Below are 25540 nucleotides of genomic sequence, written 5' to 3' on the forward strand. Positions count from 1 at the left end.
AATAATGCCATAGAAATTAAAATAATATGTTTTAAATAATATGTTATAATACTTTAAACTTAATTAATATTTTTGACAGTTATCAGCTGATTTCTGTCAAAAACTATTAATCGAGAATAAAGTGTGATAACATATTTTATTTACAGCATATTACTATTTTAATTTTTATAACATATTATTTTAAAATTTAATTAGCAATTAACGCTTTAATCAGCTGATTTCTGTCATTCTTTTTAATATAAAGTTAAAGAATGGTGCGCGCGCGTAGCGCACACTTGTGTTGTTCTAGTCTAATATCATTTATATAAATATTGGAGATAAAAACGAAGGAATTGCGATCGTGATAAAATTATGTATATCTGTTCTCCATAAAAAGAAAATGTCTAGAGCGAAGGACGACAGACTTAACGACAATATCGAAATAAATAATTCTTCGAGCAACCAGGGAAGAATTAAATTTTGCGCACTTAAAATATACTTAGCGCTTGAAAAAAACTTGACACAATTTATTTAGAGAAAATGCTTTGAGAAAATTAATTGAAAAAAAAATATTTAAGAAATCCTGCACGTATACACGTTACGTAAGAGTGACAGTCTTTAAGACTTAAAGGGCAGTTAACCTGCGATCATCCTGTATATTAGCAAAGCTCCGGAGAGATCATACGTAAAACGGTAAACGATGTCGCACGACACGAGAAGCAGCACCTCGTTCAAACTCGTTTGCATGCTCTGTTCCGCCGAATGGTTTATACCGATCGGTCCATTGTATTACCTCGTGTATCATAACGTCGGCTTTCGGATTTGCGTCACCGTTCTGTGTGGTCCACATGCCGGACATAAAGTTTTACGAGTTTACCTCGCGGGATAACGCGTCTTTTATACTTGGCGTGTTTCGGGGATAAAATATAAGCCACGAAATATCCAATTTCTTTCTCTCTCTCTCTCTCTCTCTCTCTCTCTCTCTCTCTCTCTCTCTCTCTCTTCCTCGGATGTACATATTGTAGGCGTGTGTATACGGATAAATAGGTTACGTTGGATAGATGGGTGCAGTCGAATGGCTTCGAATACAAAAAGCAATAGATCTCGACGTATGTTACGCGGGCTGCCGAGTATAAAGACTAATGGCGTAGTCATAAATGTCCGCGTTGCGACGAGAGTTAAAGTAAACGTCGCGCGCAACGGCATTAGATAGGCGAATAGAAACGCGGATGGATAAATGGACGTGTTACTCTGCTACTCTGGAGATCCGAGCGCGATACAGAGTCGGATGCTGCGAGGGAAATAACGGGTGGAGTTCGTAATACGCGTTGTAAGATACGGAGAGTACAGAGAGGATAGTAGTATTTAGAATTCATATACATATATCGACACGTGTGGTTCCGTAAACAAACGATAAAGAAATGATTATGGCACGGCGATAGCGAAAACGAAGCGGGATTAGATTGCGGGAACAAAGAATGTAGTGATTGCTCTAATCAATTTACGCGAGTTTACGTTCTGGGAATAGACAAATGTCTACTGAACATAGATATACGCATTGAAAATAAATTCTAGGAGATTCGAAATGACGCAATTTTAAAGCTCATTACTAATCAGTATAGCGATACTTACAATCAGTTACGGATGCTTTATGAATCTCGAATGGATCAATAGAGATTACAAATTAACTCTTCAAGTATCTGTTTCGTCATTAACTTCTTCTCTAAGGATAAGATAATATAGAGAAGTGTGGAATAAAGAAATAAATTTTATTTGAAAATCAACGAAAATATCAACAAGATATTAATCTATTTTAAATGAATAAATATATATATTTTTTTAATGAGATACTATCTTATCCTTAGAAGAGAACTTTGAAATAGTAAATCGAATTCTGTGTGGCGAATAAATCACATTGATATATACATATGTATAAATAGTCGTGTGCTTAGTATACTTTTACTTTGTATCTCGCACCGGTTCACATGATAGACAGATCCACAAGAACATGATTTCCACTTGACATTAGCATCTAAAACGCTGAACTCATAGTCTAACAAATTATCGTGCGTATACATACTACATACATTTGTCAGTTTAATTAGCTAAATATTTCTTATTCACCATGTAAACGTCAATTCGAAAATAACCATATCTATCCCTTAGATATTTTGTTGATCCATTCATCATCGCGTGAGCGCGATAAATTTTCAGATATACTTTCGATAACTTATAAACCTATTTGGTCATGGGATGTGCACTCGATTTGCAAGAATTCGCTAAACATGTTCCATCGAGATGTAAAATATCGCGCGATCGTTCTAAATGCGTTATAACATAGTTGCGGAAATAATCGTTCCGTATATATTGATGTTGCATTAATATTCTATTTATTACATGCGCATGAGCGGTCAGTGGAGAGGATCTCTCTGACGATACTTAATTAAAAATTTTTTTTTAAATACAGGAAGAGTTTTAAAAAAATTCCACGTAAATGACTTTGCCTATTTAGATAATCTTCATCTATGACCGAGCGGTTAATAAGCGTCACGGGGGAGATAAAACATAAGGTCAATCTGTCAGAATCGCGCATGGCCCCGCTGTGACATTTATGAATATCGACGCGTTTGATGTATATATACGCGCACAAGAGAGAAAGAGAGAGATTTCGCCATAGAATATAAGTATATTCGCTTTTGCGTCTCACATGCGGATCTCACGACCGACGCCAAGACGAATAAATCATCTCGCGGTGTGTACGCGCGCATCTGCATTCCTCGGGAGCCTCGCGTGCATTAAGGCCGCTCCGATCGCTGCCGGGGTGTGAATGCTCATGTATGTGTACCTACATACACGTCCGCCTGTGCGGACCTTTTTTTTTCTTTTTCCTTTTCTCGCCACCAGGCCTGGAACGAATTGGGACGCGATAATCGCAGCTGACCGTTGTAACAGCGTTGTAAAAGGAGAGAGATCGGCCGAATTATCGGATAATCCGGGACCGTTTTTACGCTCTTGTCGTCCCGCGGAACGGGACGAATAGAATCACCCGTGAAACTTGGAGATTAATAATTATGTACTCTCTCTTTTCAAGGGATCTCGCAGTAACTTATTGTGGTTATTTTTTTACGACTCTTCTCTTATAGGAAAATAAATAAAATTGTCGAGAATATTTTTATTTATATGGATAGATTATTATACATATGTAGATATATATACAATGAAAATCATATATATAATTTTCATTATATATATTTACATAACTATATATCTAGGACATATAATATATGTATGAATAATATACTGTTTCATAAATTATTGCGGTTATTTATTGATGTTATCTGTATCTGTCATGGTACGCTTTCGCACAAGAGAGACGCGATGTCTTTTGCATGTCGTTCGCCAGATAGAAAATGACAAGTTTTTTTTGCAATGGAGCGAGTAACAAAGGTGGACGTTAATTGACGCAACAGAAGCGTCATTATCGATTTGAGTGCCTCGAGTCGCATAATTAATCACCGGCCATCGGGAGGGTGATGCCAGCCGGCGCGGCGTGTCCGGTCGCGATTTTTGATCGATCCCAAGGCGATCCGGTAATTATTCGGCGTAATGGTACGTCGTAAGAAGAAGCCGGCTTCTCTGACGCGCTAACTCGGCCAGCCTTTAAATAGTCATCTCACGATAATTGGATGAGTATCGGGGGGCTACTCTCCTCTTCGCATTCCGTTACGAATATACGCCACGCTTGTGTCGTCGATTAAGGTGTTTTTTCGTTTAGATATTCTCTGCCGGGAAAATAATTTTCAACCTGATGAGAGAAAAGAATTTCAACGAAAGATCTTTAATATTAGAAGTATAAGAAAGTTTATTGCTATTATCTTACAAATGTGTATATACGATAATTTTATGTGATAGCAGCATACTTGTCAATTAATCTTGAGGCGAATTTAATGATTGCGCGGTAAAACTTTCGCGCGATCTTCGCGATATTTTCGCACAGAATTTTCTACTATAACTTTCTACAGTTCCTCGAATTCATTTGATTTTATTAACTCAAGCGCAGTCTCTTATATCGCAACGCGCGGCAATTTAATCGCCGCACGACCCTTAATCGTCGCGATACGATTCGCGTTAACGGTAAACGAGACGAGAAGCGAAAACGATCCCGAGGCTCCTTCCGGGCTTCTCCGATCGAACGAACCCGTCCGTGGCTTAATTGGCAAACATTATGTGACGTTACGACTCGAACTACGACGGTGCCGGTAATGCAATCGTTGTTAACTGGAATCGTCGTTCGTGCGGATTGCTCGAAACAGTCGATCGATCTTAATCGCGCCATCGGTAACCGCCGCGGTTTATCTCCGCTGTAATTAATTCCAACGTGTCTGGACCGTTCGTGGAAAATGTTCAAGGCCGTTCATTGGATGCTGCACTAGAGAGTATATGTGCAAATGTCAAGGAAATGGACGAAGACGAAGAGCCTGCTACTCTCTCTCTTCTCTACATTTGCGTCGACTATTTTTCTTCCTTCGTCGCGTTATCTTTCTCTTTTTTTTCTGCTCGCTTCGCTTTTTTCCCAACGTTCCGCTATTAATCAGGTTTTCTCATCGATCCTGGAAAAGCGCGTGTTACCCCAGATGACATTTCGCGTCCCAATTAGAATCACCTGATAATTGATTCCGGTTCGATGCCATCTGACCCGCGAAAGGTTTCGATTAAAAATAAAAAATCGATCCTTCTCATATGTTGCAGAAGCGGGAATTGTACGGCGGTCAATATGGAGCGATGGACCGTGTACACGTTGATGCTGCAGATCTTCGCCGCCGTCGCTCGAGCGACCGAGGATTTTCGGCACATCTCGTACGAAGGTAGGAACTGATGAAAAAGATTACTTAAATGCGTGATAAGAAACATACATCCGTTCTAGTATTTAGTACAATATAACGGATGATTTATTTATTGCGAGAAATCTCTATGGTTTACCATTCGTATTTCTTTGAATTATATTCCAAGTATACTCCAGTGTAATCGCATTCGCAGAATACTCTCTTATCTCACATGATTTATCATCGAATCGGTTACCGCACATAAAATCCGATAGCATATAATCGTTACATAGCAGCTCTACGAGTTTTTGCGTATAATTCGTACGAGAATCATATATACGATCTCGAATCTCGGACTACATCGTTCCGGATATGATAACCGCCCGATGTTGATAATTTCGCGATCCCGTTAATTGCTTTATCGCGATTAATTCGAATAATAAAAGACGATAAAGCGTACACGCGCGCGAAATGATGATTCCTGCTGAGTTCGCATTACCTACGAACAGGATTGACGAGTCTCTAATCTAGGCCATTATCTCGAAAACGGAAGCACTCTCGCGTCGCAAGGGTAAAATGCGCTTTATTCATTTGGATGCGTATTATTGCATCGATTGATGCAATAATATGCCGTTGACAGATCCGCAAACGTGCGCCTTTGCACGTAGCCGATCGAGCGAGACGGCTCTGCACTTGAGTTTCGAACGAAGATATCGATCTGCTAAGAATATTTCAGATGATTCATTATCATTCTATCTGATAACACAGTTCAATAAAAATAGTTATTTTTTCGAACACAGAAAAAAGACTAAACGGTTCCCAGAGTCTTTTGATGCTGAATACGAAATTCTTGTTTTTCAAATTGTTCCATCACAATTTTGAGAAATTTACGGTTAAAGTTACAAAAAGAGAACTTTTATTTTAACGCGCATATTTAAAAATATTATAGTTATGGTGTGCGACGTGTTGAAAAAATTTTATTGCAATTAAAATTCAGAATCTCTCTTTTACATTCAGCATCAAAAAGATTACGGAAAACGATTTATCTTTTTCTTGTGTGTTTTTTTGTTTGTTGAACTGTGTAATAGATATTTCGATAGAATATAGAATAAAAAATAAAATTGAACATGGAAATATAGATAGATAAAATAAAATTCGAGACAACTTCATTTATTTATTTCTCGTTTATTCGCAGTTAAAGCGAAAGTTTGTTAATTAGCGATCGATTACAGTAGTAATCTTAGAATTCTTAATATTAAATTACACTCCAAGAGTTGAAGCAAAATTTGCTTGAAATTACTGAAAAAGCAAAGTTTCCTCGCCTCGCATTCTTTCAGTCTAATTCTAAGAGAATAATTTCCGGTAGTAAATAACTCTATAATTATGCTTTCCATTAAATTCAGAGAAGAGAGAAGTCGATTTCGTCAAAGAATGTTATTAACCGGGAAAGAGCATTAAAGAGAAACGTTCTTTATATATGTCGTATCGAGAGATCGGCCGATCGAAGGCGATCGAAATCTCCGTGTGAAATCATGAGCATAATCAAGCGAAGTAGGTGAATTTTCCCTGGGAAGAGAGTAACCCGCCCTCCGACCAACGCGATTTCCGTCCCGGAAGACGCGCATAAATCCGTAGCGAGCGAATCGAGCGACCGGGAACGTTTATGCAAATTTAATTTCATCCGTAACCGCTTCTCTACGACGTCGACGTGTCGGATATAGGCATGGCTAATCGATAAAGAAAATATATACCTTTACGCACGTTTACATATATACACTCCCGGGTAATATGTGTCGTATGCACATGTGTGTCCACACTCGAGAGCAGAGCCAGCCCATTAACATCCTGGCAAAAATCTCGGACATTCAGGGCGCTACTTATCACAAGCAATGACCCACAATGTACAGTTACACGTAGGCGAGCTACTCGATTATCGCGCGTTCGCGGCCCCGGGAGAGAGAAAACGCAGATCGTGTCGGAGATGTGGGACGTGTGGTCCACCTATATGGGGAACAGATGCCACGCCCGTCATCAAACGGAAACCGCGCGGAAAACCTTCATTGCCCGACCCCGACTCAAATCTTAATGAGCTTAATGGATCGTCTCTTATCTCATGATACGCGGCTTTCCTTCTCGATCCTTTTTTTGCTTCTTATTTTTTTTCTTCACCTAATGACAAACGGAGGGACGTCGGAATCGTGAGAAGGAAGAGGAGATATTTCTCTGCAGCAGCACCGTATGATTTCCATTTGCACGTAAAATACTTCCTCGCTCAACGATGCGGTTTTAGAGCCCGCGGTCGCGGATGCCGCGACAGTTTCGCAATAATCGTGCGGTCTATATTAAGCCGGATCACGATTTCGTTACGGTTTCCCGCGGCACCGTCACGTTTCGTGTCGCGAAATACGGCCACGATTGAGAAGAACGCGGTGCTCTCCAGCTTTCGTATCGATTCAAACAATACGAGAGATGGCGGCCTAAGATAATTTTAATCATGGAAATTTGCAATAATTTACATCTCATATATGATATATGTAGAACACAATTTATATTAATAGGATGTCTTCTCACTCAAATCTCACTGGATTAATAGACCGTCTGAACTATTATTAAGACGCGTTTGCGTACTGTTGCTGTAGTACTGATTAAAACAATCTAGATTGTGCCGATAAAAATGATGTCGGCGTAAAATCAAAGATCGTATGTTTTCCTAGTGAAAATTAAGACTACTTATCATCGTTTTTTTTTTTTTTCGCGCAAACGGCATTGGCGATAGCCTCGGAATGTCGTTATGATAATTTGCGAGCCTGCGGCGAATCATTTCACTTGATAAACAGAGAGTGAGATAGAGATAAAAAGAGAACAATCGAGAGGAAACAAAACAACGGCACATATGCGCGCTGATAATACCTACGTAATATATGAGATACATATTTCCCTTTCCGCGAGTTCGCGCGATTACTTTCCACGTAGTCTGAATTCCTGCGGATTTAAAATGATCTCTTGGTTTAATAACAATGCGGTATGGTGGGTTGATACCCAGATTTATTGTTATTCGCGAAAACGCTATTTGTACGCGTTATTGTTGCGCTAATGAAACGAGATTAGAGAGTTAGCTTTTTAATTTAAAGAATATTTCGTTCGATTTACTTTGATATTCAATAATATTCACTTGTGAAATATACTTTTGTTCGTGCTTATAAAATATTAATTCTCGACCAATGCCGAGTCTTTTATTACGAAGACGCAAACATTATTTATCCTTAGTTATTAGCCTTTGTCTTCTCGGTTGTGAAATTCAATTGAACTGACTCATGCACACTTTTCAAAACAAACGATTCGATTGTCGAGAAACTTCCCGCGGGAGAGTTTTAAGTCTCGGTCTACGATAATTTCTCCCACTCAAGCGCTATGATCAGCTGGCGAATAATAGTTGCGCGATACCGCTACGAAGTCTCTCTTTCTTTCTCTCGGCGAGATGGATTTTTTAGTCGTTGCGTGGGTATCGTCGCGGCTTAACAACGTAATGTAATTGTCCACATTGTTACGGGAGAGTTATTTATAACGGTATCGGGTTGCTAACGCGCGGCGAACATCACCGGATCGATATCAGATCTTGGAAACATTTTACGCAAGAACGGTTCCGCGAAAAAAAAAGGAATTGTAAGCAAAAGTTTGTTCGTTGTTTCGTTCGTTAAAACACCTCGGAAGGCAATGACACCGGCTATATACGATACGCCTATACGAGGACGACACGTTCCCGCGTAACGGTATTATTTGCACCGTCGAATAGCAACGGGAGAATATCTGAATATGGTAATATGCATCTGGAAGCTAAATGACTCGCTTTGTATTCGGCAAAAGACGAAAAGAGCGACATGATAAAATATGATTGGAGCGATATGAGAATCAGGATTCGGAAATTGTGTCATCCGCGTTTCTTCCAAGCTAGAGATATTTTGTAAGAGAATTTCGAGAAAGTCAGAGTTTCTTTTCTTGTTCTCGAAAAGAAGGAAGGTCGAAAAGTAAAAATCGAAATATAGTATCTACAAATTACGTTGTTTCTCCGCGTGAAGCATAATTGCGTCGCGGAATGATGCGCGAGGCTCTAATTAAACTCCGAGAGTATACAACGGGGGATGCGCGGATTGCGAACGAGCTCGTTAAGTGCCCTATCGCACGTCGAAAATGACAAAGCAATTCCCCTCTAATTATCCTGGTACAAAAGCTCCGTCGAGAATAGCATCGCGCGCTCTCCGGAGACGTTTGCTTTCGTTCCGCTCCTGAGAACCGATTGTTTGCGATTCCTTCGTAAATCCGATCGATTCGCGTGGAAAAACAAATCCTTTCCAGCTGCTGCTGACCAAAGTCGTCCTCCTCTTCCCCGCGAGATCTCGATTACGGAAAGCGAGATCCGCTTAAGTCGCGATTATGCAATCGTACCTTTCGTAACCAGAGCGAGCTGTAAAAGAGATTTTACGAGATAGCGCACACGTTTTTACGCGTATTCCAATATACATATATGTATATGTAACAAACAATTATTTGTTACCGAGATAATACGCATTTCGCGCGAAATTAACAGCCGTTCGTTCGAGAGATAACCGGGAGTGTGTGCAAAGGGTGTGCCTCAATCCGCGGGCAATGTACTCAACGGAGAATGTAAACAGAATATAAAATGGCAATTACATTTAGCGATCGTAGGAAGAGAATGAAACGTGTTGTCAAGGGGAATATCGGGTAATGCTGGCAAAGAGTACAATCCAATCCTGCCGCTAATGCTTTAATAATAATGCATACAGGTTCAGTCGTTAATGTGAACCACTAGCGGATCTTGGGGGGGGGGGGGTTAAACCCCCCCCATTGCAAATTAAAAGAAACAATTTTGCTGAATTTGTTTAAAAAATATATAATAAAAATATAAAATAAATAAGTAAAGAAAAACAAACGTTAAAGAGCTATCGATGTCGTTGAGCCTGGAATAAAAGCTAATCATGAAACCAAAAATATTAAATAAAATAATTTTGCAAACCCCCCCCCCCCCCCATTATCGACGTCAGGATCCGCTAGTGATGTGAACACATACAAATTACACGCGTCTGGTCTAGGAAAAACGCTAACGTGATCGTTTAATCGTACGAGTCGAGCAGTCAAGATCCATCCATCAATTTTTTCATTTATATAAATTTTGTATAGAATCAAAAGGTAGAGAGACAGAAGAACTCGCGCAATATATTCTCATGAAGAATATACCGCATGCTTCTCGCGTGTTATCTCCGTAATTCTCGCGGGGATATAGAGAGAGCCTCTCGAAGGCCGATTTCCCAACAGAATTTTCATCACAGGACGCCGAGATTTTCCCGTCACTCCCACTCGCACCCTTTTGCTGATGCTGTCGCGCCGCGTCGCCTCGGGGGTTTATGGCGCATAAATTCATACATACCGCACTCTCTCTCTTTCTGTGTCTCGTGGCTTGGCTGGCGCCACCGATAATTACCGTTTTGCCGTTTACAGCTGCCGTTTTGCGCCAGTATTCAGAAATGTCTGCACCAGTTGTCGCGGCAAAATCCCGCCGATTGTATGATCTGTAATTATTTTCACGTCGCTAAACGAAGCTGCGATTGACGCTGTCGATATTGATAACACTGTAGCGGCTATATACGCGGTCGATTCGCTTCTCTTCCCTTAATTGCGCGACGATCCAGGGGGCTATCCGTCACACGCCTACGCAAGAGATGAAATCGCCTCGCATTCCACCATTTCCGTTTGTGGCGGACTCGAAAGCGCAAAGATGCTCCGTTGATTATCGAGGCGTGAATAAAAAACCGTTTTATATACCGCCCCCGTAGTAGAAACCCACTGGGCGAACGAAATGGGACGCATATATTCTTCTATATTCGTTATGTTGACATCGGAAAGCGGAATTCAATTTCGACCGGTGGCGCCTGGAAAGAACGTCACTCACAAAGTATGTCGGTTTCTTTGTTCATTTTTAATATGATGTACTTTCTTATTCGTATTTTTCGTAAAAGAGAGTATATTTGCTGCATCTTGCGAATTAATCTTCGAGTATTTTCTTATTCATTCTCTGATTCATTCTTTTATTTTTTTACTCGAATTCTGTATTATTTCTGTTTTAATTTGCTAATATTTTTATCGTTGTTAACATAAAAAATTCTTCCATTTAATAGTATTAAAATATATACCTACGCGCATGCGCTCATGAAATTTTAAAGACGTACAAGGTAGAAATTTACGATGAAAAAAATCGGTACATCGTCTCTTCTCGACAATACAACTATACGTGCGCGGGAAACCTTGCCGCTAAAACACACCTTGTGAAATATTCACGAAGGTTTCACATCAGCGAGGCAGAGAGAGAAATGTCTGTCGAGAAGGGAGAAGGCGCGGGGGCGATTGCGATTTGCAAAACGCCAAAACATCACGTAGACGGTGCAGATTTACGGAGCTCGGTTGCTTTTTCTTTTACAAATGTGTAAGAGACATATTGTCACGTTTTAGCTACTTTTAGTTATTTTTGGATAGTAAATATAGAACCGCAGAACATAATATTAGCAAACTATTTTATATACGTAAGCGCTTTGCATTTACGATCATAAAATTCTATATAATTTATTTATATATATTATATTTATATACATATACATGTATATATATTTATTTGATATATATTTTTTCTTTTTTATATAATTGTAAATCTATTTTTCTTAATCTGAAGATGAAGGGTTAATGTGAGAAAGAGAAAGGGAGAAAAAGAACATTTGGTTTAAAATCTTTGTACCAAGTTTAAATATAAACCGCAGGTTAGTTTAATCACGACTTTGCTCGTATTCTTCCGCAGAACTTGAAAGCTGCAATTATCTCTCCATCTACACAATCACGCGCGGCTTTCCTCGTTTATAGCGACTATTTTCTCGCGAGATTTCCTGCAACTTAGGAAATGAAAGTTAAGAAAGTAAAGCAACCGATTGCGCTACTTCTGTTTCCCTTTTTCCTTCGTTTTTCTTTTCGCGGTCGACGAAGGGGTAGTGGTTAACAACACACATGGACAGATTATATCGACGAACAAATGCCGTAAATCTCGGCGCAGCGCGGTAAATCACGTATTTATTCTCGCTTCACGTCCCGAGGAAGCTCGTGATAATTTTCACCAAGAGAAAGAGAGACCAACATACATATTCGACGTACATATGTATGTACATACTTATATACGAGCCTCTCGTTATGCGCACAGGAGCGACCACCGATGGTCATCGACGTTCACGAATCCTCCGAATACGATAGACGAGTGGTCTCGAGCTGTAGAGATGCGATATTAGTTGAGGGAAGCGATTTATCGAACGACCACTTTTGCATTTTTTTTAATGAACGATTGTACATATTACATATATTAATACAGGCATGAGATATCGCTTATCTGTTTCGTTCTTTAGTCATGTCTATCTTTTAAAATTGCTTCTTGTAGATATTAATGAATTCCTCCTTCTCTCTTTTTTCTTGGCATACAGTATATTAATTACAGTATTTTATTATATATATTAATTATAATATAATTGTGTCGATATAAATATTAATTCTACATAAATATTAATTCTACATAAATATTAATCGATATAAATATATTAATAATATTTAATATAAATATATTAATAAATAAATATTGATTATAAAATATTTGATTCTAATATTTTTAATATATAAAGAGATATATTAATATGTCGATATCTTAATAAGACCAATAATAATTAATGCAATATTATGTGTTATATATGTGTCTTGTATCTTGCTTTTATATTTTTTTTATTGTAATATTATTCCTTATTATAATTGTATTTATCGATGATAAGCGTAACCTTTCGTAATATTAACCCCGTAAATGCGCGAGAGAAAATTGCGACAATTATTTGCCTTCGAGAACGGGTTTCTTAAACGGGCCTGATATCATTACATTTATTTTGCATCAGCTCTCAAGTATATTCATCCGCGATATACTTTTTAAACTGGTCTTATTTAATATAATTCTCTGTTAACGGGGCACCCTCTTATTTACATATCAGCAGCGTTACGTTGCAAGAGAAATCAAATGTTTCGTCGATACCACTTTGATCGATAATTAGAAGTGCCATTTCTGATCGAACAAATGAGAAGGATCATGATTTATGTTTTTAATGCGCGCAGAGAGAAAAACAGTAGTATACACAGCGTCGTTTATATATTAAGATTGGGAAAGAAATACCGTACGTGAAATTGCATTTATTACGAATTACGGTGTCATAATACAAGGCAATATTGCCGATATAATAGGCTTGTCGTTCGGTTAGAAACTGTCGCGTGAAAATATACGATCGAACATTTTACATCGATTTATTTCGATTCTGAAATCAGACGTAGAAAATTCCGTAGCTCGCGTGCGTGGGCCGGAAGGTTCGGCACGCGCCATAAGCTTGTGTATACTGCCTATCAAGAATCGATTCGCGATTAAATGCGATCGCCGTACGTCGATCTGAACGGCGGACAGAATTCTCGTTATCTTTCGCGGCACGCGTACAACAAATCTATGCAAGGTGATTGCGCTGGACCGGTAACGTTGCAAGTGCGCTCACAAGAATTCTGCGACCATTTCATATAAGTTCAATTAAAAAAATTTAATTTCAATATTTTTTTTCTAATATTGATCGATGATACGCGTCATAAATTAATTGAAGTACTAAAAGAACATCTTATGCGCACGAAGAGAATTTTTCGTTAAAATTAATCAAACATATTTTATATAGATTTTATTGTGATAGATATTAATTAGAGAAACTCTCTTATATTTTTCGAAATATCATGTTGCCCCACGATCTATTACCATGATTTTCAGGACAAATTCTAAGAGAAAATTCCCCCTGTGTGCCAGAAAATTTAAAATTGATGCAATTAATGAATAATGAAAAGTAAAGCATATCCCGCTTTAAGATAGTGTAATTTTAATTTTTTTTAAATAGAGATAAAGAGAAACATCCAGAATCGAAGATAGAAAATCTTTCCATGTGGGCGACGTTTATGGCACGCGCCGACGCGCGCGAGATATTATCCCTCTTTGCTTCCCCGCGTCTCTCTCGTATGGGGGTTTCCCCCTCAGATCCATTTGGCTTTGTTTTGTGCGTTCGACACCCGCGTCTTTGCGTTTCTCGTAGCCACTTTCTCGAATGCCGTTGCGACGACGATGATGAATTTTCCTGCCGTGTATAATTTCTCTCTCTCTCTTCTCTTCTTTTACTCTTCCGTCCCAGGATCGAATAAAGCGCAATAAGGGAATGTATCGAGAAGATTCTTGGTCAGGCTTCCGCCTGAGGGCAAGTTTGTACTTTATTTGCGGAGAGAGCGACAGAGGAACGCGAAATTTGCCTCGTTGTATCTTAATTAACTCCGGCGCGTCATGGAATCTTTCACACTTCAGCTAGTCCGTATAGATATTTTCATAATGTGTAATTTAAAATTTTCTCGGTATTTATCTTTAGCGTGTGAGATTTAATTCTTTCCTTTTAGATAAGAAGATAAATTATTATGCATATCAAGCGAGAGAATTTTTAATTTTCTTCATTTTCCGGTATTTTTCTTCTGAATGCGCTTGAGTATAATGACCATCCATGTCCTGAGTTCGAGCACATGCTCTAAGGCGGGCGTTTTTTTTCAGTGGCTGGATTTATAATCGCCACGGGTGGCGCAGTAGGAAATCGAGTCTATAAATTTGTTGCAACGCTCGTGGCTCGTCGAAGATGGATGGCGTACTAGAAATCGAAGAAGAATCTTTTCTTCTTTGATCTGCATTGTCGCGATGAATATCGTACAATAATTGCACTTCGACATCGTTCACGATTAATATTCGTCATCAGCTCGATTTTTTTTTTAAGCGACAAGGAGAATATAAATTTTTAATTGATATCGATTTAATGATACGTGTGATATCGTTTTAACATCTTATATAATTTAAAAATAGCGAGAAATTTTTTAAAATATTTAATGATACGACGTACATATAAATTATTGTATACGTCAATTTAAACAATTTAAGGCATTTTATCCTTGACGTCTTTCCAACCTTTGTTTGCCTGAAAACCTCAAAGAAGCGGACGTTGAGACGAAAATTACGAAAACGTGAAGACCGTCGTGTGTGTGTGTGTTAAATTACCCCGTAATTTAATTTCGCCAAGCATTTTCGACGGGTTTCCCGGGTATCCCCCCCGTGTCACGAGCATCAACGACTTAATGAAAGTAACCAACACCGGGGGCGACCTGCGGGTTAAAAAAATGTTTGTAACGCAATAATGGCGCAAGCCGTCTCTCTTAGGCAGTTAAGCCGTCGATGATCCTTTGTTTGGCACGCCTCGTGATTACGATCGTACCTTTCTATCCTCTATTAGAATCTATCTAAGATATAGGATTTGCCACGCGTTGAACGTACGGCTTTCGCGGCCTTCGGTACCCACCTACGTCATCGCGTACAAAAGCATCTAATTGCGCTTTAATCGCGTTGCGTCAACGCTTTTCGATGGTATCGGCAAAGTTTTTTGCTCAGGTGCGGTCTCAGCTGCGGCGGGTCTCAGATGGTTATAATGTATCTCGCGAAAAAGGCTTCGTTAACACGCCAGAGAGTTCGCCGAAAGGAACTCGAGCCTGAAACTCGACTGCGAAGCCGAAAAAGAGCCGCTATTCTTGGAACGTTGATTATTCATTGTCGCCTGACTGAATCGATATCATCCGATTGCTCGCAGCAATTTTTTTGAATGAATTTTTTATAGTATTCTTGTTTGTCCATTAGTTTCTCGGAATGTTGCGACCATTCTGGAAGAGAAGTGCATAAAAAATCTTCCTCGTCTTTCTCTTGCTCTTTTTCCAGGAGTTTTAAAAGATATAAATATACATCGCGTGATCACATTTTATATAAATTTCCAAAGTTTCCATTTTTTTAATCACTAGCTTTTCCAGAATAATTTATAAAAAATGTTTTGTTAGAAATTGCACAAGCTTTTCCTTCTTCCTCTTATTGTTTGAAAGGATGCAAATCTTCCACGAGGAATGTATGTATATATGTCTTCCATTTCAAGTTATACCAGCAGAACCACTCGACGTCAACTTGTAACGTGCTTCGTTAACATCTTCGAGGCGTTCCTCGAAGCGAATTCGAACCGGAAGCGACGGGGGGGAAAAAAGTGCAAAAGAAACCGTCTTTCACGGAACAAAGACAATGATTATCGATCATCGCGCGTGCGGCGCGAATCGATATCGCCCGATTCGCTCGGAGCGATTTTCTCTCGGACGCGCTATTGAGCTATCACGCGTGTAACTCGCGTAACACGTAACACGCCCGCACACGCGAGTCTCTCGGCTTAGCCTCGAATTCTTTATGTACATACGAACGCCGTGAAACGTGGACCAACGTCGACGTTGGTTGCCGCAAGCAACACCTTCGCGTCTGCAATTTAATTAAGCTTATATACTCCAAAGAGGCACGAGATATTCCGAGGTCGCGTTTATTAACGCGTCTGAGTTTCACGGAAACGGAAACGAAAAAAATTCAATCCCGGCACGGAGACTTCGCGTATATCGGTGCGTGTGAAAAAAATCTTTTGACTGCTATTTGCAGATGTAAATGCAAGAGTGCGCGAAGAATAAAGGAGAGCTCTTTCAATCACTTGAGTTAAGAGAGTCGCCAAGGATGCACAGCGATATGCGAGGAATTTCTTCATTGAGAAAAAAATTATGAAAGATTTAAAAATCTCAAATACTCTCTCTACACACATACGCACGAACTATGCCGATAATATTTCATTGAAGTGCGTGGATCGATAGATAGTCGGGGCTTCTCTTTTAAAGAAGCGTCGTTTTGTTTCGAAAACAGATTTACGTTAGACAAATAATTCGTTTTAGCTCTTACGTGACGAGCGCCATATCGCGAAGTTATTATGACCATAAACGTGTTTCTTCCGCGCGTTTTTTACCGCACGTCGGATAATCTCGCTGTATTCGTCCGTTGATCGCGAGCCGTGCCCACGTCCGACACGGACGTCCATCTTACCTTTATGCGACTTATGAGAATGATCTGCCCACGCGATTTAATTTCGTCCCACCCCCTCTCGGGAGACGAAGAGCGACTCGTCTCGACCGCGATAAATTGTTCCCGGACGGCGACGGTTTTTGCACACGACTTGCACCCCGTCGGCACCCCATGGCCGTGTCCCCCTACATCATAAGGGCATTGTGCGCGACCGATCACAATAAGAGTGGCCGATCTCTCGTGGAGAGCCCAACTACCGCTCTCTCAATCGCCCTCATCCATTTTCTCATCCATTTTCCTTGGCGTGTGTGTTATACACACAGCCTGCACCACATTCTACTTTACTCTTTTATATAGACTTCTTTTTTTATATAGTATACGCTCACAAAGAAGATTTTATATGGTACGCCTTTATGCGTTAGAACCAAACAATGTGTTGCTGAAAAATACGACATACTTTGGCGCATTAATTAATTGCCGCGTATTTTTAAACAAGTGATGCTCTGCTTTTAATTGGCTTTAACTCTTTTAATACGTTAGTAAAAGCACGCTCTTTTATGCTCCTTATTTTTCTTCCTCCATTGATGCTTCCTAGATTATACGATGCTGTTAAATTAGCAGCCGACCGCTAATTATAAAATGCATGGATTGGATAATTGAATTTTGAGAGAGACGGCTGAGCCTTTGAATTTTTTATTACTTGACAAGTTTGTAAAAAAAATTGTACTATCTATATATAAAGAAATCGTGTATCTTTCATTAATTTGTGAACATACGGTAAAAAATTACTGCGTGAAAAAAATTATTTTTTAAATACAATCATTATAATCGATTAAATGATGCGGCTTCGATTATTTTCATACGAGGTATCATTACGTATCGTGTGAACCCATCGAGAGAAAGTCTGTCGCGCCAATGAGTCTTTTGAATATATACGAAAATTTTTATGATCGAGGGCATGATTAACGCACGTTGCCAGTAACAAGCAATCAAGCCGACACGCATGCTAGCTTCGTCAGCGATACATCGTAAAACCGTAATGATGACCGAGCGCGCGTAGTTATCCGGTCGTTAACGACCTTATAAAATGACAAGCCAAGGTCGCGAAATCTGCAAGGTGCGCGATATCTGAAGTGTCATTCGTGTCGATTTCTCTTACAAATGGCAGGATGCTGTGTGATAGAGCGTAATACATATGTGACACTCGATGTCTCACGCTTGTTTTCTCTCGTGATCACTTGAAAAGGGAAGGAAGATTTATACCGTTCGAATCACCGAAATGGAAAGAACAAATGGGGTGAAGGAGATATGAGCTATTTTTATGAAAATGGATATATATTTTCATGAAAGTATGTTTTTATACATTCTGTTTCTAAAACAGACGCGAGATGATGAAAGTTACATCTCGTATTTCGCGAAATATACAAAATAATCGAGAAATATTTCTTCTCACGTTTTTCTTTCCTTACTTTTCTATTCGGTCAATCGGGTTAAGATCGGTTCAGTTTGTTTCAACGCTGCTTGTCATTCAAGATCTAACGTGTCAGAGTTCGGCTTCTATTATTCCACTTCTGGAACATCACGCGCAATACTATCAATTTAAGCATACGAAAGTTTTAATAAAGTTATCCCACAATGTTTGTCGAGAGGCAATATTGCTTCGATCGTAAATTGAATTTCGAAGTTGGCAGCTGCAAAACGAATACGATATTACGGAGCACTTTCATCTACCTACATCTTCAAACCGTCGTTAAATCTCCAATAGCAAGGTCGACAGCAGTTCGCCTTTAGCGAGAACTGATCTTATTCTTCAGATTGCGGAGAGAAGGAGAGAGAAAGAAGGAGACCTCTGAAAGCTGCTTGCTTTGCATGATCACCGAGAGCTTCTCGGTGAGACTGTTGCAATAGACAACACGCGGTCGCTCTTTTTGTTTCTGCTTGTCTATCGTTTCGCGATTACTCCCGTCTTCCCTTCGGCCTGACGTTCTCCGGTTCCCTTCTGCCCGGGAGATATCGCTCCCTCTCTCCAGTCTTGCTCTTGTTCTCAGAAACTCTCGCACGAGCGTCAAACTCGCCCCGGCAATTAACCTATTCAATTACGCCGTCGACAGGCAGAATGCTGCTTTGTCATAGCGCGTAATAGTGAGGGCCGCCGTGCTGCGGAGATTGCAGCTTGATAAAATGGGAACATGTGGTTTAGGATTTACGCTTTGTGCTCGCGTAATCGTGCGTGTGTTACTTGTAGGGTTTCCTCGGTGGAGATCGTATTATATATTGTAATTAATCATTCTCAACTATCCACACTCGTGACCAAGATGGATTATCGAAACTCTTTCGACAAAAGAGGTCTTCGTATATCCAATAATATTCACCGAATAAAATGTCCGCTTAAAGCAGCCAGAACCTACAAGCGTTGAGACATACAGAGAGATTGCCAATAATTATCTTTTGTAATAGATTATACACATATCTCTCGATTTCGCAATATTGTCTTTTGATCCCGCGCAAGAAATTATCCTATCATATTGTCTACTAATGATTCGATAGATCACCCATATGTGATGATTTTCTTTTAATTGCAATCGTGAAATCGTGGCAATATTATTTAATCATACACATGCTACGATTTTAAATAAATGTATCTATAATAAAATATTTATGATCTTATCTTTAAATGATATAAACATCATATTTTCTCTCTCTCTCTTTCTCTCGTTTGAGATATGTATTTATTGTACAGTTCTAAAGTTTAGAGCGATCGTATATATACATGTAATTTTGCAGACTACACCACTAAGTGAATCTAATAAATGGGCAGCGCAAATGCAAATATCAGTTGTTAAAAGTGTGTACAGTAGAGTGCTGGTTAGAATATCGATGCTCATATTCGGTTCTTTCATTAGATAGTACATCGATAAAATGTTTTTAATAAAATTGATATCGCGTTCGTTGTTTGTTCATTCGAGTGTATTAACGAGTAATACCTCGATTCGCATATAAACGTAATTTGCGCACGTTTTCGTAGAGCTTACGCAGGATTGCAGCCGGCATTCATCGCCGCGGGTAGCAAAACCGATCGCAATTGTTGCGATTACGTGCTCGCGATGTGGAGAGAGGAGATAAGTGGACGGGAGAGGTTTACCGTAATTACGCGTGCGGCATGTCAACGCGAATACACGCATACATCCGTGATGATGCATTCTTTCGGATTGACGGACCTCGGACGCGCGAGAAAATACATGGAGAAGCAACCTGTAGCAATTAAGATGCTTATACATATAATTGCCGCTTCTGCGAATGTGAATTAAGAGGAAAGTCGTTGCTAAGCATTAAGGAGAAATTGTGGATGCGAGTAAATTTACTTTTCTACGCGAAGAATATTATCGATTATATCGTATCTTTACAATTAATATACATACATATAACTTGCAACAAAAATAGAAAATAAAATTTTATTGCCGTAAAAATCAATTTTTTTATAATTTCAAAATCAATTTTTCCATAAATCTATATTTCATATAGGTATATGTATATACATATGAATACGCGTACTTTAAATGTGACAGATATCGTATGCGACGCGCGTGCATTTATAGCGAGAGCTTGATTTCCTCCACTGTTTATGTGCCATTCGATTGAAAAGCGATATAACATGAGATGCAGCAAATGGCGGATAAAACAGGCCGCGCGTGATAGAACGTGCATTACCTTTCCTATTAAATCGTGGGAATCGAAAGCATCTCATCGTCGACGACGGCGCGGCATATCGACGGTGAATATCGCGGTGATTCGATACAAGAAAGGCAAGCAGGCTCTGAAAGCGCGACAAGCAAAGCGCGCGCACGCAAACGCGCGAGCGGGTATAATATATTAACCAGGTTTTTATTTAATTACCAGGCTGTCACGGCATCATTACGCTCCTTAATAACTTTATCTCCGACGAGTTCCGAGTTAATACCAGACGCGCGATTGCGGCCACGAGCTTCCTCGCGATTTAGAAAAAAAGCCGAGAGATGAAGAGAGCATATAACAGAAATATTACTTCAGCTTAGCTCATATATTAAAAATTTACGCACACACGTTAAACGTGTGTAATATAGTTGCATTCACAGTGATTTTCAAGGCTTTATAAGGCCGCACTTGTGTTATATTAGATCTTTTGAATTATCCTAGTATTCATGTGGGATAGTGATTAATATACTTTCAACATATATTGGAAAAGATGACAGGAGATCTGCATATATATATAATCAATAAAAATGGAAACATTTTTTACACTGAATCTTGGAACAATTTGTCGTAAAAAGATGAACAATGCACGCGAGGAAAATGGAAAGTAATATTTTATCGCTGTAAAAATACATTTTTATCCATAAATCGTCGAATTTAAATCGCTCAATTTTATTTATTTATTTTTTTTAAATCTCGATGTTCAACGTCGGATAAGAGGCTAGCCAGCAGGGATCCGAACTTGAAAGGACTAAAGATCCTCCCTCTTTTTCCTCTCCGTTTCTATGAGAGATGGCCGACCACCACAAACTGCGACTTACCTACTTCGAGAATACAACGCCATAAATTTCTCCCACGAATTGATAGCGTCACGATCATTGCGAACCTGTGCGCTCGTAAAATTAACGAGCGTTCCATTTATTGCTTTACGCGAACGTATTTTTCGTTTGCTCTCTGCCAATGTGCAAGAGTTCTTGCTCTCGTTCCTCTTGGATGATTTTTCCGGCAGTGGCGACGCTATCGTACATACATTTTCTTGCGCGTTCGCGATGGTATCCGCTATGTGAAAGAAGAGATGTTACGCGTCGGAAGTAAAACTACCGATGCTTGTAAGAACGACGTTCAAAGTTGTTTTTACCGGTTTAAATATTACACATTATAATTACGGTGGAATTTTTCAACGAAAATTTTTTTTAATGTCAAAATACGCCTCTCTATATAGATAATGAAACATTGCAGAAATATATGTAGATCGATATGGAATAATTTATTATTATTGTAATTATTATAAATCTCTTTCACATAGTTTACAACAAGAATCTCAATAAGAATACTTAAAAGTTACAGTATATATAATCTTTTTTTTTTCTTTTCCGTTAAGTATACACGGCTGTAAATGCGAGGCGATGTAAGTACTTTTTTCTGACGATTTTTCGTTGCTTTCTCTCCATAAACGACTCGTTGCCGATGGCGAGTATAAAGTCTTTCGCGATTGAGTACAGTCCTTTTACCTCTTGGTAATCTTACGTATATCGTTTGATCGATCGATCCGATAAATAATAATTATCATCGCGATGTTGACCTGTCAACTTGTTATATGTCATAAATAATTACAATAAACGCACGTTTTCGCGATTCGGCAACCGCTGAAAGAGTATATCTCGAGATTCTTAGTTTCGATGACATAACGAGCTCAAACGCCGTTAATGAACAAGCGCACACGCTCGAAAAAAAAAAAATACCGTTGCGCATAAACACATTCATCACTTTCCTGGGAGAACTGGCGCGTAAAACTGCCGACAACTTCGACATTTATCTGCCGATCTGCTTGCGTCGGGCGTAAACCAGTAGAGACTGTCCTATGTGCTTTATTATTGCGTGCATAAATCTCGAGGCTATTTTCAGCCAGTCGCGATCTATCTTTGGATCAATTTCCGATCAGTACCGACCCATGTGCAAAGAAAGAGAGAGAGAGAGAGAGAAAATGTTAGAGCTATATTTATATTCAAATTTTCATACCAAGTGGCGCCTAGCGAGCAACAATTTTTCTTTCCATCGAGAATACAAATTCTCTAGTCGCCGCGAATAACCTGCTGCGATATTAAGATTACGTTTTACGTAATCCCGATTACGGGGTACGTTTAATATTTATCGGTGTCTTTAACTTATTGAGAAACGTCACTTGCTATAATTACAGTAGAAACTTGATGGAAACGCAGGATAAATTGTTCATTTTTATGATCTGAAATAATTTTTGTGATTTTCATCGAAAATAAGAGAGACTATATAAATGTTTATTATCTCGCTTTTGAATATTACACGGAACGTTGTATTATAGATATAGGCTCCTGTCAAACTATACAACGAAGATTTATCAATTTTTGTTTAGAGAAAAATAATTGTAAACAATTATATTTTAAATTACATAATTTTATGTAAATTTAATTCTAATAATATAATTTTTGATACGAAAATATAGTTGATAATATTGGAGAAATTTTCGCTATTGCTACTGAAAACTTGGTCAAATACCTGTCGTTCTTTAGCAACCGTCCTTTACCTTGTAAAGTTCGACGGATGTTGGAGGCGTCACAAACTTTGAAGCAGCCGACTCTGTGCTGTAACCAATTACGCCACTTAATTAATCGCCGTGCATAATCTGGTTCTCAGCTAGTCTACTCGACAGAGTAAGCTGAAACGTGTTAAGTGTGTTCGTTTTCACGCTGAGTGGATTGCTTAGGCAGATAAGGCGGCAAATTTGTGAGCGGTCGTATAGATATCCGTATATAAATGCTAATAAATCTTCGGTCTGTATATTAATTTGTAATTATACTAAACTTCTGTGACATGTTATAATAACACGACGTGAAATATATTCTAATCTAGATCAAAGGTCATAGGCGTGAAAAATTTCTGATCAGTTGCGAATGTAGCGACTTGATAAACGTCCCTGGCGCTATCTAATTTTTTTCATCTCGCGTAATATAATACAGCGAAAATATAATAATATAGGACACGAAAGTCGCGCGTATATATCGCACGATGATTTCTGGACATTTATGGACCGCGATGACGAGCTTCCTTTTGCGTCTTCAGGAGGAAAGACGCGTTTCCTCCGTTCTCTCCCCTCCGATACCTGTCCGCCGTCGTGTCGTACTGTTTTCTACGTCGATAAAACAACGGGGTAATGGTTCGAATGGTCCAGTACGTTTACGAGCTAGCCGGCAACCGGCGGTTTTCTAGTAAAGAAGCCGCTCGCTACCTACGCGCAAGAACAAGCCGCGTACGTGCGATGCATTCTTTGGACGCGCACGCAAAGAGAGGTCGAAGACCCCCGCAGTTTCTTGCAGACTCTGCGTCGTACCTGCGTTTCGACTGTCGCATGATCCAACGATTTTTAGGCATCGATTTTTATATTCAAAATGCGCTGTCCATGATTCAAAGATATTAAAAATTCCTCTCAGGGAGGAATAAAAACGAGCGCATCTTAATCGACGAACAATCTTCAGTTCCATAAAAACTGAATATTTTAAATAAGATACTTGCTGCCAGGATGTGAATTTTTTTGTAGAATTTATCTTTTCCTTGTTTTGCTATCCTAGTGAGAGATGCAAAGTCGACAATGAGTTTTCTTTCTGCAGCACTTTCGAAGTGAAATGCTTTGTGTGCGATCTTGTTGCAGTATATCTCATCGAGTTTTATTTTATCGAATCGCTAGACGAAATTTTATTAACCGTGAAGAGTAGATATTTCGCGGAGAAATATTTATACGCGAATTTTATTGGACGCGACTGCGCGTCGAGGACCGCGCTATTAATGGATTACCACAATTAAGTCTACGGTGCGAATTATTGATTTGGAAACGCGTCGGCTCGTATCTCAGAAATGTCAGCGTTTTCAGAGCGGGATGCGCACCCCGCGGAGCAAGAGAGATATCCCTCCTCAATGGAATGAAATGCGATATATCTGCGAACAATGCATCGAGGTATATCGTTCTTGCACGGATACTATATACGAGAATCCGACTTGAAACTGACAGAATGGAATGCCGCGTTCGAGTCGACCACTAGGAGCTCTCCTTCGATCGAACGGTGGAAAGAACGTTGTGGGACGCCAATTATCGCAGGATTGCAAGCGCGGACAGTCTAATTGATCGATGGAGATTTAATAGTATTGTAGGGAAAAAAATTCTTTTTTTTTCCAAGAGCTAATCGAAGATTAATAATGTGTAGATTCCCCAAGCGCTTTTATTTCTCGATCTTTTCTCTTTGCTTCTCTATCCTCCCTCCCTTCGATCAGTAGCCTCTCGAGATAAAATCTCTTCAATTCAACGAACTCGCCACCTGTTACGATAAGAATTACGATTCGCGGGATTCTGTCTTGTTAAGCCGCGAAATTAAGAACGAGAGGAGATACGACTTGATCCGCCTTCGGAGGATCAGCTAAAAAAAATGTAAAACTGAAAGAGCGATCGATACGCTCTCCGTTGCGGAGACTTTTGCCGCTTCTGGCGATCTGTGTTACACGCGGACAAGAAACATTCCGCGGTTTAATCCCGAGAATTATATGGGGGAACCCTTGACCGCGCCGGGTCCCACGAGAACATATGACCGTAAAAGCCTCCCATTACCGTCACGAACTGTCAGAATAACGAAAATTTTCAAGGGTTTATGGTGGAGAAGTATGTCGCAACCCTACTCATTAAATTCTTCTTATTCTTGGAATAAAGTTTTAACATACTTTTCTTTCTCTCCTTCCGTCTCTGTCTCTCTCCCTAGAATGATGATAATAATTCGCGGCCGATCACCCGGTAGATTCGCGGTAGAATCGACCTTGCGTGTCATCGTATCTCCGCCACCGAGGATATAAGTGTCCCGAACACTGAAAAGCGTTTATGAGCGTTCTGCGGAAAGGATTAATGTGGATCGCGCGGGGAGAAAGAGAAAAA

General features: G+C 39.5%; 1 protein-coding gene across 2 annotated transcripts in view; it reads left to right on the forward strand.

The window, feature by feature from the left end:
- Positions 1-25540, forward strand: part of Sema5c (Semaphorin 5c) — a 92605-nt gene that overhangs the window by 30686 nt on the left and 36379 nt on the right. For both annotated transcript variants that reach the window (XM_083034371.1, XM_083034380.1), the window contains exon 2: positions 4729-4844. In XM_083034371.1, the coding sequence (XP_082890497.1) occupies positions 4754-4844 (91 nt within the window). In that variant the 5' untranslated portion in view covers positions 4729-4753. The remainder of the gene's footprint in view (positions 1-4728; positions 4845-25540) is intronic.

This window comes from Prenolepis imparis, unplaced genomic scaffold, assembly GCF_030444845.1.
Source record: "Prenolepis imparis isolate NDT839.2.m4 unplaced genomic scaffold, iyPreImpa1.0 SCAF_1, whole genome shotgun sequence".
NCBI lineage: Eukaryota > Metazoa > Arthropoda > Insecta > Hymenoptera > Formicidae > Prenolepis > Prenolepis imparis.